This window comes from Rhinolophus sinicus, chromosome X (genome assembly GCF_036562045.2).
Source record: "Rhinolophus sinicus isolate RSC01 chromosome X, ASM3656204v1, whole genome shotgun sequence".
Classification (NCBI taxonomy): domain Eukaryota; kingdom Metazoa; phylum Chordata; class Mammalia; order Chiroptera; family Rhinolophidae; genus Rhinolophus; species Rhinolophus sinicus.
Genome location: NC_133768.1, coordinates 44,587,430 through 44,602,469, shown reverse-complemented (window position 1 = coordinate 44,602,469; position 15,040 = coordinate 44,587,430). Strand labels below are relative to the sequence as shown.

The window sequence follows — 15,040 nt, the reverse complement described above, 5'->3', positions numbered from 1 at the left end:
AACTCAAGGGCCTTAGGAAATTTGTTAAAAACACAGTTACAGACTCTTGAACTGGAATCTCAAAGGTCTCATGATCTCTTTCCCAACTTGTCAACTGGTGCCTGAATCCCATACAGATGTGCTTTCTTGATTTTTCTATCTCAATTGATCTCCAAATGTGATGATCTGGGTATAGGTTCATTCAAGTAGCTTCTCTGCAGGTACATGGCAGTCCTTCATCTCAATATTCTCAAACTGGCTGAATTTGTCCTTGCAGGTCTCCATACTGTCCTGTGGCTTGTTTCCCTGATTGTGTCCAGGGAATGGGTGCCTCACCTGCTGGCAGAGTCTTGTTTTCTCAAAGAGTGGAGACTTTTGCTGGACAAATGTGGAACCATTAGGAGCCAATTTCAAGCTTTAAAAGACAATCTAGTTTGTTCTCTTACCTAACCAATTCCCAGGCACCAGTCACACATCCTGGTCTTTACTTTGCTAATTTATGAAGTTGGGGGAGCCTTAAAAGAAGAGATTTCTTAAGCCTCCCATTAGAATTTGCGGGCAGTTGTATATATTGTCAGATAATGGTGGCATGGGGGCTTATGACAATCTTTATTTCAGGTAGAAATCCCCAACAGAAAGCAATTTGGATTGGGTCCCCAATGAAAGTAATGTGTCTCTTTTCTAAATTACCAGGAGAGTTGCCACCCAGCTTTTTGGGGTTATCCAAATTGATGACCTTTCAGTGTCTTCTCCCCACCCTACAGCCACTCCCCCACCCCAGAGTCTTGTTTTGAGAGCTCATAACCCCTTGCTGCTCCCAGGTGACTGCCCAGGATGTGCGGAAGGAAAGCCCCCTGCTCTTCAAGTTTCGGGCCAAGTTCTACCCTGAGGATGTATCCGAGGAATTGATCCAGGACATCACACAACGCCTGTTCTTCCTGCAAGTGAAGGAGGGCATTCTCAATGATGATATTTACTGCCCACCTGAGACTGCCGTGCTGCTGGCCTCCTATGCTGTCCAGTCCAAGTATGGCGACTTCAATAAGGAAGTCCACAAGTCTGGCTACTTGGCGGGGGACAAGTTGCTTCCACAGAGGTGAGGTGGTGCCTGGCTGTCTGCCCTGGCCAGAGGGGGCTGTGGCCCAAGGCTGTCCAATTCCTGTTACAAAGGGGCTGCCAGATCTGTTCCTCCCCACTGGGGTCTAGCTAAAGACCATGATGTTATGCTAGTCAGAGAGACACATTTGCATATGGCACCCTGTTGTTTCCCGGGCTATCAAAATAAAAAAGCTCCCCCCCCCTCTTTGCCTGATTGTAGAACTTCGTTACCCTAGACAGAGGTTCTTATATAGAAAACCACAGATGGATTGATTTTTTCCCCCTCCTCCCTGGTTCCAATTTTCTCAATCCTTTTCACTGATTTAGACTTTTTACTTCAGAGATTCACAGAGGAGAGAGAGAAATATGTAAGCCAGGGACATGGGGAGCTCAAACAGTCTTTTAATATTGATCACCAGTATACAGAACTTCTGCTTTTGTAAACTTTGAACACTCTCAAACACTCATTTTTTTTTGTTTTAGCACCTCAACAACACACAAAATGAATAAGGCAGGCATTATCCTTTTCTCCTGGCTAAGGAAATAGAGGTGCAGGGGTGCTCTCTCTGACTTGGCCCGATATCCCACAGTTCATTTGAGGCATAGCCAAACCTGGAACTCTTGTCTCTTGATTTTTTAATCCAGGGTTTTTTCTCACTGCATCCAATGGCCATTTTCATAGGCTTCCTTCATCCTGGGAGTCTCAGTCCCATTGGAGCTGTGGCATATACACAACTCATCCCTAAAGGTATTAGGGATAGTGGTTATGCCCTGGGACTCCACCTGAGTTGCTGCCATGATGTCTGTGATGGTATATGTGAAACAAGTCTTATTTATGATCTAACAGATCTGAGAAGTTGAGCCTATTAGTTTCTACCAAAGCCATTTGGGCTCAGTTCTCTGTTTTATAGCCACAGGCTGTAATCTCATCCCTGAGCAATATTCTCACAAACACAAACTGTTGGTCTCACAAGGGTCTAGGGGAGAGTGTGCATGCCTCTGTGAGGCCCATCTTTACTTTTAGTACCACAAGACAGCACAGACTCTTGATATGTTACTGTTTTGCTTGGGGACCACAGCACATTACTAAATTTTCTGGTTAAAGGTACAAAGGAAGGTGTCTCCATTGTTTTTCTTGGTCACTCATTCTTGTATCTCTCCTAACTCTCAGGCAGTTCCCTATGTCTAAGTAATACCTCTAGCTGTAATTTCAGTCTGCTTTCAGTGTGACCTCAGTGGGCTGATTCCACAATGTCTTTAAATCAACCCCTTAGAGAGCTAAGTGGGCATTCCTTAACCCCTGCAATTTGGGCTTTGTGCTTTAAGCTACTTACTACCCACTGTCTTTTCAGGGTCTTGGAGCAGCACAAACTCAACAAGGACCAGTGGGAGGAGCGGATCCAGGTGTGGCATGAGGAGCACCGGGGCATGCTCAGGTAAGCCTGTCCTAGGAACTGTGGACCTCCACTGCCCTTGCAGGGCAGTTGGTTCTAGGGAGATAAAAGACAGAGGACTAGGAACACTGGAGGATGTAGGAGAGAGAGAGAGACAGGAATGCAATGTAGAGGAGAATTTCGAGATAGAGGCTAATCAGAACCATTATAAAAGCTATATTTTTGTGAACAATGACAACTGATAGCCCAAGCAGTTTTGACCATAAAGAAATGGAGGGGCCCTCAGGATCCCTAGGGAGCTTCTGGGCTACCAGGGACTCCTCCCCAAGAAAGAAACAGGGAATGAGCTCTCTAAACATGGCATACCATTTGGGGGCTGTCTAGTTGAGGAACAAGTCTTGTTGTTTTGCCATCACCACCCTGTCTGGGCTCTGCTAAGAACATGTCTGTATAAGGCTTCTATGGTAGCTAACATGCTAGAGGCCAACAGGGGTCAGACCACCCTTATTACCCTTGGGAACTTCAGACCTCAGACTCCATGTTGTACTATGTTCACCATCATCCATTTACCTTCCATCCCCTTTCCCACCCCTAATGGCAAGATACTTTTCAGAAGTGCAGAGCAGATAGGCTTTTTAATCTCCCTAGGTCTGATTCACAGGCTCTCCTGTATAACCGACCACAACTCCCACTCTGTTGTTTAGGGAAGATGCTGTCCTGGAGTATCTGAAGATTGCTCAGGACCTGGAGATGTATGGTGTGAATTACTTCAGCATCAAGAACAAGAAAGGCTCAGAGCTGTGGCTGGGGGTGGATGCCCTGGGCCTCAACATCTATGAGCAGAATGACAGGTATAGCTCAGAGCTCTCTTAGTTTATTTGGACCACTCTTACGCTTATGGCTCACCACAGAGTAGGACTGTACCTCCTCGGTCCCACCTGGGTAGTTCTTTTGCTACCTAGTTTAAACCAGCCCAGGTAATTGTACTACCTCCCTCAGGCCTCTAAATCTTGCATTGACTAGACTTACACCTATTCACTATGGTAGCACTGGCTACAGGTGGCTATTGAGCACTCGAAATGTGGCTACTCTGAATTGAGATGTGCTGTAAGTATGAACTATACATCAGACTTTGAAGACTTAGTGTGAAAAACAATGTAAAATATCTTGTTAATATTTTTTTGAAATATTGATTTACATGTGTAAATGCTAGTATTTGGATATACTGGGTTAAATGAACTGTTATAACAATTAATTCCACCTATTTCCTTTTATTTACTTTCATGTGGCTACTAGAAAATTTTAAATTACATGTGTGGCTCTCATTATATTTCTGTTGGACAGCATTGGCCTAGAACCTACTTTTTCAGGATTTGTAATTAATCCCTCTCCTATATGATGATTAAGTGCCATTTGGCCTACAATCCCTCTTGCTACCTTATCTCACTTGCTTATTTTCACCCACCTTGGTCTGCTCTTGGTGAGGCTGGAGATCATTAAATTATTGTCCCATGTAACTTCTGAATCTTGGGCTTATCATTTACCTTCTCCTCCACTTTTACAATCTTAGTAGGTGGAAGAGCCCAGTTAAATACGGCTGGGGATTCTGTGACAGATTATTATAAGGACCATGCCACAACAAAAAAATATAATAAAACGAACCTCAGAGGTTGGGGCAAGGAGTAATGTGTTGGTTGTGGTATCAGGAGGTCCGTTGTGCACCCTCAATGCTGGCCACTAACCTGGTGGCACGTGATGACACTGGCTGAGTGGCACTGAATCTACCTCCTTAAAGGAGAAGTTGGTGGTGGGTAGGGCAAGGCACCAACCGTCTATGTCCTTCTTGTTTTTCTTTTTTACCCTTGTCCTGATGTTCTTGGTCTCCATTTCTACAGACTGACTCCCAAGATAGGTTTCCCTTGGAGTGAAATCAGGAACATCTCTTTCAATGACAAGAAATTTGTCATCAAGCCCATTGACAAAAAAGCCCCGGTAAGTGATTCCTGCCCCTGGCTAAGACAGGTACTTGCCCAGCCTGGAAAATGCTAGGGGCAAACAGGTCATTGTATTTTCCTCTCCCTTTTCTGGCTTTTGTGTGTGTGTGTGTGTGTGGAGGGGAGCAGGAGGCACAAAAGGAGATTGGTGATGGAAGGGGATGTCGATACCAAGAAATGGCTAGGAGGCATCCCATGCCTGGTGCCACCCTGCTACTTACGTCTCAGGAGAAGCATGGATGAGAGAGAGCCACAGGCAGTCTAAGTGCTGCCCCTTAGCCACTATCTTCTGCTCCCCTGAGGCTCTGGGGTAGAAACAGAGAGTGCACCTATCTTGTCTTTTTTAAGTTCCCAGAAAGTGGAAACTGTTCATATGCTTGAGTTATCTTTAACTGTGGAGAAAGGACAGAGCCAGAAGTCCAGATCCAAAGAAGATCCTCCAATCTTGCTTTTTGGTATAACTTTGCTGCTGTCCTCTCAAGACTTCTCTCCAGAGCAACCCAAGAACAAGAATGTGCTTTAGATCCAGTCATTCCTCTCACATGCCTGCCACACTTCTCACCTAGTCAGTTGCCTGTGGCTGACAGGACTGGAAAGCTGGTGACTGGGAGTAGGATAGAAAACTGAGATAAGGGTCTCCTCTTCTGATGTACATCATCTTTAACAAGGGCCAGTGGCCATGCTGAGCCAGACCCTTCTCATGAGGCCTCAACCATCCTTCTCCAGGCCTGAACTTTCCCCACTAGGTACTTTATATACGTTGTCTCCTTAAACCCTCAGCAACATTGTCAAGTAGGTAGTAGCATACCTGTTTTATGACTGATGAAATTGTGGTTCACAGAGATGGAGTGATTTGCCTAAGATCACACAGCTAAAAGTGGTAGAGCTGCAATTTATACCTAGGTAATTGGACCTCTAGAGCTTGTGCTCCTTCCGTTGTACCCCAAACTATATCAGATGGTAGCAGTCTGGGTTCAGTAGCAGAGGACTTGGTGGTTAGCCCATCAGCTGGTGACCTTGGTCCAGTGGTATCTGTAGTAACAAACTCAAATTCACTGGATTTTTGTGTGTGCATGTGCGCGTGCATGCACACATGTGTGTTTACTGCTGTTGTGTTCAACTTTTAATCAGAAAAAGATAAGTAACAAAGCCAGCTGAGATCAAGGGCTTATTTAAAAAGCAAAAACAGCCAGGACAATTGATGTTCAGGAGATTTATATATTCTTGTATGTATTTACAACTTGATTTATTCCAAAAAGGATTTGAGAGCATGGGTCTAAGATATGCTTTTAGAAGATTATAGAAACAGTCCAGCCACTGATACTGCACTCACCAGCATATTATTCAGGAATTATTGGGCCTTGAAGAGACCCAGAAAGGTCCCTAATTAGCAGATAAAATAAGTTTCTGTCTTTCAACTGGATTTAGGGTATTTTAGGACGCAAAGGTTGAAAGAAATTGTGGTTTGGTATAAAGAACACTGGTTTCAGTCAAGAAACCTGGGCTCTAGTCCTGGGTCTGCCACTAGCCTGCTGTTTGACCCTGGGCAAGTCACTTCACCACTCTGAAAATTAGCCTTCCTATCTGTGGTAGAAAATTAGGTTAAATAATATTTCCAGTGCTTTTGGATTTAGCTTTTCAGAAGGCAAAAGCTCGCCTTCATCTGTCCTTCCAAACTTTTTCTGATTACTGATTTCCCACCAGGACTTTGTCTTCTATGCTCCACGGCTGCGGATTAACAAGCGGATCTTGGCCCTGTGCATGGGGAACCATGAGCTATACATGCGCCGTCGCAAGCCCGACACCATCGAGGTGCAGCAGATGAAGGCACAGGCCCGGGAGGAGAAGCACCAGAAGCAGATGGAGCGGTAGGTGCTGTGGAGCTGGAGTGAGGACCAAGGCCAGGGCAAGGAAGCTTCTCAAATGTGCCCAGCCTGCTAAAAGCAGGTCATGAAGCCATCCCAGGACTGGCTGGGGGTGGGGAGGATAGAGAGAAAGAGAGAGAATGAGAATGAATGAGATGTACAGCAATTACACCCCCTCTAGGAAGCAGGCATCAGAAACCTAGGATTTCAGAGGCTCATAGGAGGGAGGGGCATTTCATAGTTCCCCATTGTCCATGACCCTTATGCCATTGCTCTTCTAGGTAGACTCTGGGTTGCTCCAGGCTATCAGCCCAGTATGGTGGCAGTAGCAGAAGGTTCCATGCACATTTAATCTGGACTAGAGGGTTTTTTTTGAGCAGAACCACCAGAATTTTCCCTACAAAGCCCTTATGCATTGGAGGCCCTTGCAAGACTCAGCAGCATCAGCATCAACTTGGGAACTTGTTAGAAAGGCAGGGTCGAAGACCCTATCCCAGACCTATTGATTCATAATTTGTATCTTAAAATCCTAGGCAATCAGTTTTCCAAAGAAGATATGCAAATGGCCAGCAGGCACATGAAAACATCTTTAGTCATTAGAGAAATACAAATCAAAACTACAGTGAGATATTACTTCATACTTACTAATATGTACATTATAAATAAAAACAAAATAACAGCTGTTGGCAGGATGTGGAGAAATTGGAACTCATACATTGCTGGTGGGAATGTAAAATTGTTCAGCTGCTGTGAAAAGGAGATTGGTGGTTCCTCAATAAGTTAAACATAGAATTACCATATGATCCTACAATTTCACTCCTTGGTATATACTCAAAAGAATTGAAAACAGGTGTTCAAACAAGTACATGTACTCGTGTTCATAGCAGTGTTATTTACAATCGCCAAAAGGTGGAAACAGCCCAAATGTCCATCAATGGATGAATGGATAAATTATGTATCCATATAATGGAATATTATTCAACCATATAAAGACATGAAGTACTGATACATATTACAGTGTGGATGAACCTCTAAAACATTATGATAAGTGAAAGAAACCAGATACAAGAGGTCACATATTGTATGATTCCATTTATATGAAATATCCAGAATAGTTAAATCTATAGAGACAGAATGCAGTTTGGTGGTTGTCAGGTGCTGGGGGAGAGGAGATGGGAAGAAACTGCTTAATGGGTATGGGGTTTTACTTTGAAGTGATGAAAATATTTTAGAACTAGACAGAGGTGGTAGTTACACAGCATTGTGAATGTGCTAAATTCCACTGAATTGTTTACTTTAAAATGGTTAATTTCATATTATGTGAATTTCCCCTCAATAAGTTATTTAGAAAATAAGATCCCAGGTGATTCTCATGCATGTCATAAAGAGTTTGAAACTTCAGGAGGCTTCTAATCTAGTAGGGTGGAAAATGACACCATGTTTGAGAGGTTAGACACCAAGATTCACGTTTATTCAAAAAAAAATAAAATATACTGAGATTGGCGTCAGTTTCTAGAGCTGGATCTGGTAGGAATCTGCCCTCAAGGACCTCACAGTTTAATAGGAGAAAGAGGAAAAGCCCTATATATCTAATTGTTCAAGGTAAAAATGTGGTGTCATTCATTCACTCAATAAATGCTTATTGAGCAGTGAAAAATCAGACAAAAATCTCTACTCTCATGAAGCTGTCGTTTAGTGGGAAGAGACAGACAGAACAAATAAGAAAAGCATACAGTTGACCTTAAATAGACAGCCAGATATTTCTCCAGCAAAAGGTTTATTTGGGAACAAGAAAAAATCGCAATTTGGGAAATATAGTCTAGTGGCGAAGCACACTCAAGTCCCCAGAAACAAAGACGAGTGATGCTCTTTTATGGACTTGGGAGGGCCTGTTGTAAACAAAGAGTCCATTGGAGGAAACTGAAAGTTTGAAGTATAATGAGTTTTCATTGGCTGAGTTATGGTGGTCTCCAATTGGCTGAGCTGTTACCGAGCAAGGAGGAATCTTTTCTTCTTTCCCCTGAGGTAGTAAAGTAGTATCACTTCCTGTTGGAGATGCAAGGTATGTCTCTTCCTGTTGGGGTCAGTAGTGTGCGTTGAATGACACATGAGTGAGAGTTCTCTTCTAGCCTCCCGACTCAGTTTTTTTAATTAAATTTATTGGGGTTACGTTGGTTAATAAAATTACAGGTTTCAAGTGTACAATTCTATAATATATTATCTGTATATTGCTGTGTGTGTTCACCACCCAATGTCAGTTCTTCCATTACCACATATTTGACCTCCTTTACCCTTTTCTACCTCCTCCCTCCCCCCTTTCCCTCTAGTAACCACTAAAACTGTTGTCTGTGTCTATGAGTTTTTGTTTGTTATAAATAAGATTTCTGTTTATTAATTTTCACAGTAAGAAGTGCTATGGAGAAAAATAACAGGGAGGAAGGATGGGGAAAAGGATAGATCAAGAATTCTGAGGGCTCAGAGAGAGAAAAGACATCTAATCGAGGGAGAAAAGGTCTCCTGGAAGAGGTGCTGGGGCAAGAAAAAAATACTTATTCTAGATTAACAACAAACTCTGGGGAAAAGGAGCCTAGAGTTGGGCTTCAGAGGGCTAGCAGAGTTAGACCTGAGGACCCATTCCCTAGCTATAGAGATCACCAGATTTGAAGCACAGTATCCCAGCACAGAGCCAAAACTTGTCTCCTTATAACTCCACGAGGTTACCAAAGCAGGACTTATTGGCCATTTTACAGAAGAAGTACTGAGAACAAGCACAAAGAAGTGACATAGCTAAGGTCATCCACTGGTTACCCACTGGTTAGTCGTAGAACTGGAAGTCCACGTTGGATCTCCTGACTGGGACAAACTGGCAGGGCGTTGAGCACACTAGCCCATGTGGGGCTATGGTTTGAGGACAACGGTGTTGAGATAAGGTAGAATAGTCCCAATTCACAAGCCCTGGGTGTGTTATATGGGTGGGGGCTGAGGGTCTAGGGCCAGGGAGCCTTCCATGTGGCCTTGCTATCCTGCTTCATCTGTCTTTCTCCCCCTCCTTTTCTAGTGCTCTGCTGGAAAATGAGAAGAAGAAGCGTGAGATGGCAGAAAAGGAGAAGGAGAAGATTGAACGGGAGAAGGAGGAACTAATGGAGAAGCTGAAGCAGATTGAGGAACAGACTAAGAAGGCTCAGCAAGGTGAGGCTTGGAGTCAACTTGGAGTCTAGGTTTTTCCATAGCCTGACTCTGAGCTGGAGACCCTTCTGCCTGAGCTTCAGACTCAGGCTGCATAATCCAGATGTGGCTACAGAATAGATGAAGGATGGGGCAAGAAGAAGAGTCTAGAGCTTTCTGCCTGCTGTGTCCTGTGGTGAAACACTTCCAGGAAGGAAGCTAGGTGTCTCTTCTTCATCTCTGTGCTCTTCATCTCCTTTTCCTTACCTCCTTTTCCCAGAACTGGAAGAACAGACCCGTAGGGCTCTGGAACTTGAACAGGAGCGGAAGCGTGCCCAAAGTGAGGCTGAAAAACTGGCCAAAGAGCGTAAAGAAGCTGAAGAGGCCAAGGAAGCTCTGCTGCAGGCCTCTCAGGACCAGAAAAAGACCCAGGAACAGCTGGTAAAGCTACAAAATGGACTGGGGTTGTGGAACCTGAGTTTTCTCCCCTTTCTGCTTATCTATTCATAGTTACCTCTGCCTGCAGGGCTTGCTTTTTCCAGCAGGGTACCACTCTACAGGCCTCCAGCAGATAGTTCATTCAGAAACAAGCAGAGAAGTCACTGCTTTGGCCCAGAAACCTTTGCATACAGTCTTCCCTAACCCTTACTTTTATTTTATTTTCTTAGCTTTTAAGGATATGAGCTGATGACTTACAAAGGAAAGGGAGGGAAGAAAGAAGTGAAGGGATTCACACTTGATTGGCTGCCTACTGTGTGTTACAAACTATGTTAGCAACTTTTCCCTTTTCCTTACTTTCTTATTTCCTCTCCCAAATAACCCAGTGGGATTAATTTATATGGTGTTATATACCCAGATAAGGAAATTAGCACTCAGAGAGGTTTAAAGACTTGCCAAAAGTCACACAGTTGTGGCTGAGTAAGGATGAGAACCCATTGTGCCTCTTTTTGAAGGGTTTGCTCCCTAAAATCGTACATAAAACTACATGCCTATCCTTTTTCAGGGGAGGAGGTTGAGCATCCATACTTTTCCTCATAATTTCCAAGGGTTCTGTGACTCAGAAGTGAAGAATCTGTGGCCCAAAATTCTTGACATAATGCTCTCCCCACACTGCTTGCAGTGGGAGTGCAGAGAACTAAGACCTAATTCTCAGGGAAAAGCTTCCTCTGGGAGATTTGCCCCAGGTGTGAGGGTGTGCACAAGTTTTTTCTCCTTGTTCAGATCACCCTGTGACACTTGAGTGTCTTTCCTATACTTGTCCTGGGAAGAGTCTTAGTGGAGCCATGAGCATTCTAGCATAACAGGGAAGTGTCTGCTACTTCAGGCAGTGACACAGTGATCTCTAAAGCCCTAACTGTACACTGTTCAGTGGGTAATACTGAGGGGGTGGGTAAGGAAGGGAAATAAAGGGAGGGTGGTGGGAGAGGTGAGGAAGAGACAGAGGACATGGCTATTTGTCTTCCGGATGTCTGTGGTCTAGGTGGCAAGCTCTGACTTATAAGGAAATGGTTTGGAGTTAATAGGGTATGATAGTAGATCTGAGAATGGGAGTGGTCCTCCAGGCTTCCTGGAGGAGGTGTGGTAAAAACACCCTCCAGGGCAGCAAGCAAGTGGAGCAGCGGTTCCCTCTTGGTTCCCCAGGGGAACTGAGGTTGAAGACACCTGGGTCCGGAAGACCAGAAGGCCCAGCTCTCACAAGCTTCCAATTTATCCATAGGCCTTCGAAATGGCAGAGTTGACAGCTCGGATCTCCCAGCTAGAGATGGCCCGACAGAAGAAAGAGAGTGAGGCTGTAGAATGGCAGCAGAAGGTAAGACACAGTGCCCAGAGGAGAGCATTGAGGGAAAGGGTACCACATGCATAGGTTCCAGTTCCTTATATTTCTTAAGCTTGGGTTCCTTCCCCTTTCCATCCTCCCTTGACAGAAAGCATCATGGGAGAAGGAGCTCAAGGCTTTGTCAGATAACTTTGAAGAATTCTCCAGTACTCCGGGGAAATTGGTAGAATTGTTCCTATTGTATAGCTAAGGAAACTTAGGATCAGGCAGACAAAATGATTTGGCCTACCTGGTGCCTGCATCCTGCTGGGCTGTTCTAGGCACACACATGATGCTGCGAGTTAGTTTGTTCTGACTGCTGGTCCTTGTCTCCTTCTGTTACTGGATAGGCTCAGATGGTACAAGAAGACTTGGAGAAGACTCGTGCCGAGCTGAAGACTGCCATGAGTACTCCTCATGTGGCAGAGCCTGCTGAAAATGAGCAGGATGAGCAGGACGAGAATGGAGCAGAGGCCAGCGCTGACCTGAGAGCTGACGCCATGGCCAAGGACCGCAGTGAGGAGGACCGTACCACTGAAGCGGAGAAGAATGAGCGTGTGCAGAAGCACCTGAAGGTATTGAGGCAGGGCCAAAGGGTCAGGGAGACCATGTGCATTGACTTAGTAGCCCAGGGTCTTTCCTCGATCATCATGGGAAGATAGGTTGGAGGAACCTGTCTCAGTATGGGAGCCTTTCAAATGAGAACTTTAACAATGGACACCCTTTACTTACTAATCAGATCCTGAGCCACCTCTTCCTTTTTTTTGCCCCGTCCTCCACCATAACTCCATTTACCTCTTATATTCAGAAGTATGTAGCTGACACAATCCCTACCTGAATCTTTGGTACATTGTTCTACTGTCAGAGAGTATTTGTTATCAGTTGGTCCCCTAAGTTTGTGTTTTGTTTTATTCTTGCCCCACTGCAGTCCTAATAGGGCTGCAAAAGGCTCTCAAAATGTGTGTGTGTGTGTGTGTGTGTGTGTGTGTGTGTGTGTGTGTACAAAGAGGGAGAGAGAGAGAGAAAGGAGTGAGAAGTAGAGAAGGGAAAAACTGTTTAAATAGGGGGAGGTAAAATGAGAGGAAGCCATTAACCCCTCATCCCCTTGCACCCCCACAGGCCCTTACTTCAGAGCTAGCCAATGCCCGCGATGAGTCCAAGAAGACTGCCAATGACATGATCCATGCTGAGAACATGCGACTGGGCCGAGACAAATACAAGACCCTGCGCCAGATCCGGCAGGGCAACACCAAGCAGCGCATCGATGAGTTTGAGTCCATGTAATGGGCACCCAGCTTCTAGGGACTCCTCCTCCCTTCTTCCTTGCCCCCATACTCCTATACTCTTGCCTAACTCACACTGTGCTGAAGCCACTAACTAGAGCAGCCCTGGAGTCATGCCAAGTGTTCAGTGTAACCGTGGGACCAAACCTAGCCCCTCAGCCCTCACTCAATTCCCTGGGCAAAAAATGGCTCACTTTGGTGCCAATGGGACTCTCTTCCCTCTCTGTCCCATTCAATCTAGTTTGCTAGAAAAGACCACTTCCCAGCTCAGAGGCACTTCTCACTTGATTTGGGAAACATCCCCACATTTACGGTTGTTCTGCAGGAGTCAAGTGTGAAGTAGGTTGAAAACCAGCCCCCACCACTGCCTTCCTCTTCAAGGTCTTGTGATTTGAAGAATTGGAGCATCACAGGGTTTAGGGAAAGAGGCAGGGTCCTGGCTACGTGCTCTAGGATGTCAACTGACCTAGGATTAGGCCTCCCAATGCCCATTCCTTCTAGAGTTATTTAGGCTTTGTAATGATTAGAGGCTAAAAAGATATTCAGTCATTCTCTCTACCTCCCAGATTGGGCCTGTTAACAACTCAGTCCCAATAAGCCTTGTTCCCGACTTCGGGGACTCAGTTTCTCCCCAGGAGATGGGGAGACAGTGCCTTCAAGAGGCTTCACCAACATCTTAGAAGGCCATTCTCCCTTCTATTCAGGCAAGGATGTGTATAGTAGATCCTTCCTCAATGCCTTATGGGAACTTAGGGCTATTTCAAGTGAACTCTATGGGCAGAAGTATCCCTGATTATTCTGGGTTCCTCCTCACTTCTTGGAATTTGCCCCTCCCCATTTCAATCCTGGAATACCCTCCTGCTACAACAGTAGGTATGGTTACCCAAAACTCCACCCGGCCTCATCCAGGACTCTTGCCAGAGGGAGGAAATGTTCACACCTGGTTTCAGTATTTTCCTTGTCAGGGGTCACAGGTCATTTCTCCCATCACAGATACTTGGGCCACAGCTCCTGCTTCAGGGCCTTCCAGGCCTTGGTATGATGAACCCTGGAGATGGATGCCAGTTGGCCAATTGGTGAATGAATACAAGAAGCTGAGTATAGTGAGAAAAGCCCATGGCCTGAATCCCACAGTTTACTTGACTCCCTAATAGCCCCTTCCCATTGTTCCCCTGCAAGGTGGTGACTGGGCCTTGCCTCTGTTTGACAAGCCTCTAACCCAGGTCTTGCCACTAGCTGTGCGGTCCCTTGGAGCTATAAACCAGAGAACTGTTGGGGGCTCTGGCCTGGTCCCTTCCACAGCCCCACCCCTTGCTCTCAACCTAGGAGCAACCTCTTCCTTTCTGTTGCATGTGTGCTCTTTTTTTTCCTACCAGTATTATATATTCTAGTGGCATCTAACTCAATATTGATTTCTGCAGTTCTTGCTAATGCACCCTTAGAAAATATTAGTCTTGGGGCAGAATCATTTCGGCCTAATTGCCTTACTACTCCTATACCCGGGAAGCATATACTATATTATAAAAGAGTATTTTGCCAGAAACATTAATGTAAGAAGCTTTCAGTATTAGTGATGTCACTTGTCACTATAGGTCATACAATCCATTTTTAAAGTACTTGGCATTTCGTTTTATTATTCCTTTTTCGCCTTCTCCCCAGAGTTCAGTCCCGAAGGGGCTATACTGACCCTGCATGCAGTGCCCCTAGCCCAGAGCCCATGGCTTCGATCCCTCCATCCTCTCCCCCACCCCACCTGACCTTGGGGAGTTTTATGTGCATTGCTGTGAATTATATTGACACTCCCTTGGCGATATGCCCTATATTGGCTAAATTCAAACCTGGAATTTTGGGACAATCTAGCTGCCTTAAAAGCAGTAACCCATCCCCAGGGAGGCTGGGGAGAAATGTTAGATTTTGTATTCAGGTTTTTTCTGTGTGTATTTTTTTGGAGTTTAAAAATTGTTTTTTTGGAGGGAGTCATGCTCTATGTTCTATTTCAGTGCCAATAAAATTTAGGAAAACTTCACTGTGACTCAATGTTTCTTTGTGGCATCAGTGGGTAGCTGTAAGATACTTCACTGTAATTTTCACTCTATAGACAACCTTCCTATCCCTAGTTTCATTTCATTCTCACTTCAGTCCTTTGGGGAGTGGATATGATTATCCTCATTTTATAGAGGAGGGAATGGACTCGCAAAAGTAGAATAACTGTCCAACGGCATGGGACTGTCTGACTTAATAGTCTATCCCCTTTCCATGGCTCCAGACCAACTTTTCTACTGTAGGTGGGCCCTGCATTGACCATGTGATGCTCCTGGGGTCGAATGACATCGGGGCTTTGGAGCTCATTGCGAGGGGTGATTTGTATCTCTGGACTTCTCCTGAGGTGGTCAGGCCCTGTGCTGCCTCCTTGTCAGGAAGTCCTCCAGGCTTGCCCACCTCCTTA

At 45.1% G+C, this 15,040-nt stretch overlaps 1 protein-coding gene across 1 annotated transcript in view; it reads left to right on the top strand.

Annotated features, from left to right (window-relative positions):
* Positions 1-14,620, top strand: part of MSN (moesin) — a 66,568-nt gene extending 51,948 nt beyond the window's left edge. Inside the window, exons 4-13 of the mRNA XM_019717510.2 lie at positions 801-1,075; positions 2,430-2,513; positions 3,176-3,322; positions 4,367-4,463; positions 6,170-6,333; positions 9,389-9,519; positions 9,776-9,936; positions 11,213-11,305; positions 11,662-11,886; positions 12,431-14,620. Coding sequence (XP_019573069.1) covers positions 801-1,075; positions 2,430-2,513; positions 3,176-3,322; positions 4,367-4,463; positions 6,170-6,333; positions 9,389-9,519; positions 9,776-9,936; positions 11,213-11,305; positions 11,662-11,886; positions 12,431-12,595 — 1,542 coding nt within the window. The 3' untranslated portion in view covers positions 12,596-14,620. The remainder of the gene's footprint in view (positions 1-800; positions 1,076-2,429; positions 2,514-3,175; positions 3,323-4,366; positions 4,464-6,169; positions 6,334-9,388; positions 9,520-9,775; positions 9,937-11,212; positions 11,306-11,661; positions 11,887-12,430) is intronic.
* Positions 14,621-15,040: the final 420 nt, after the last annotated feature.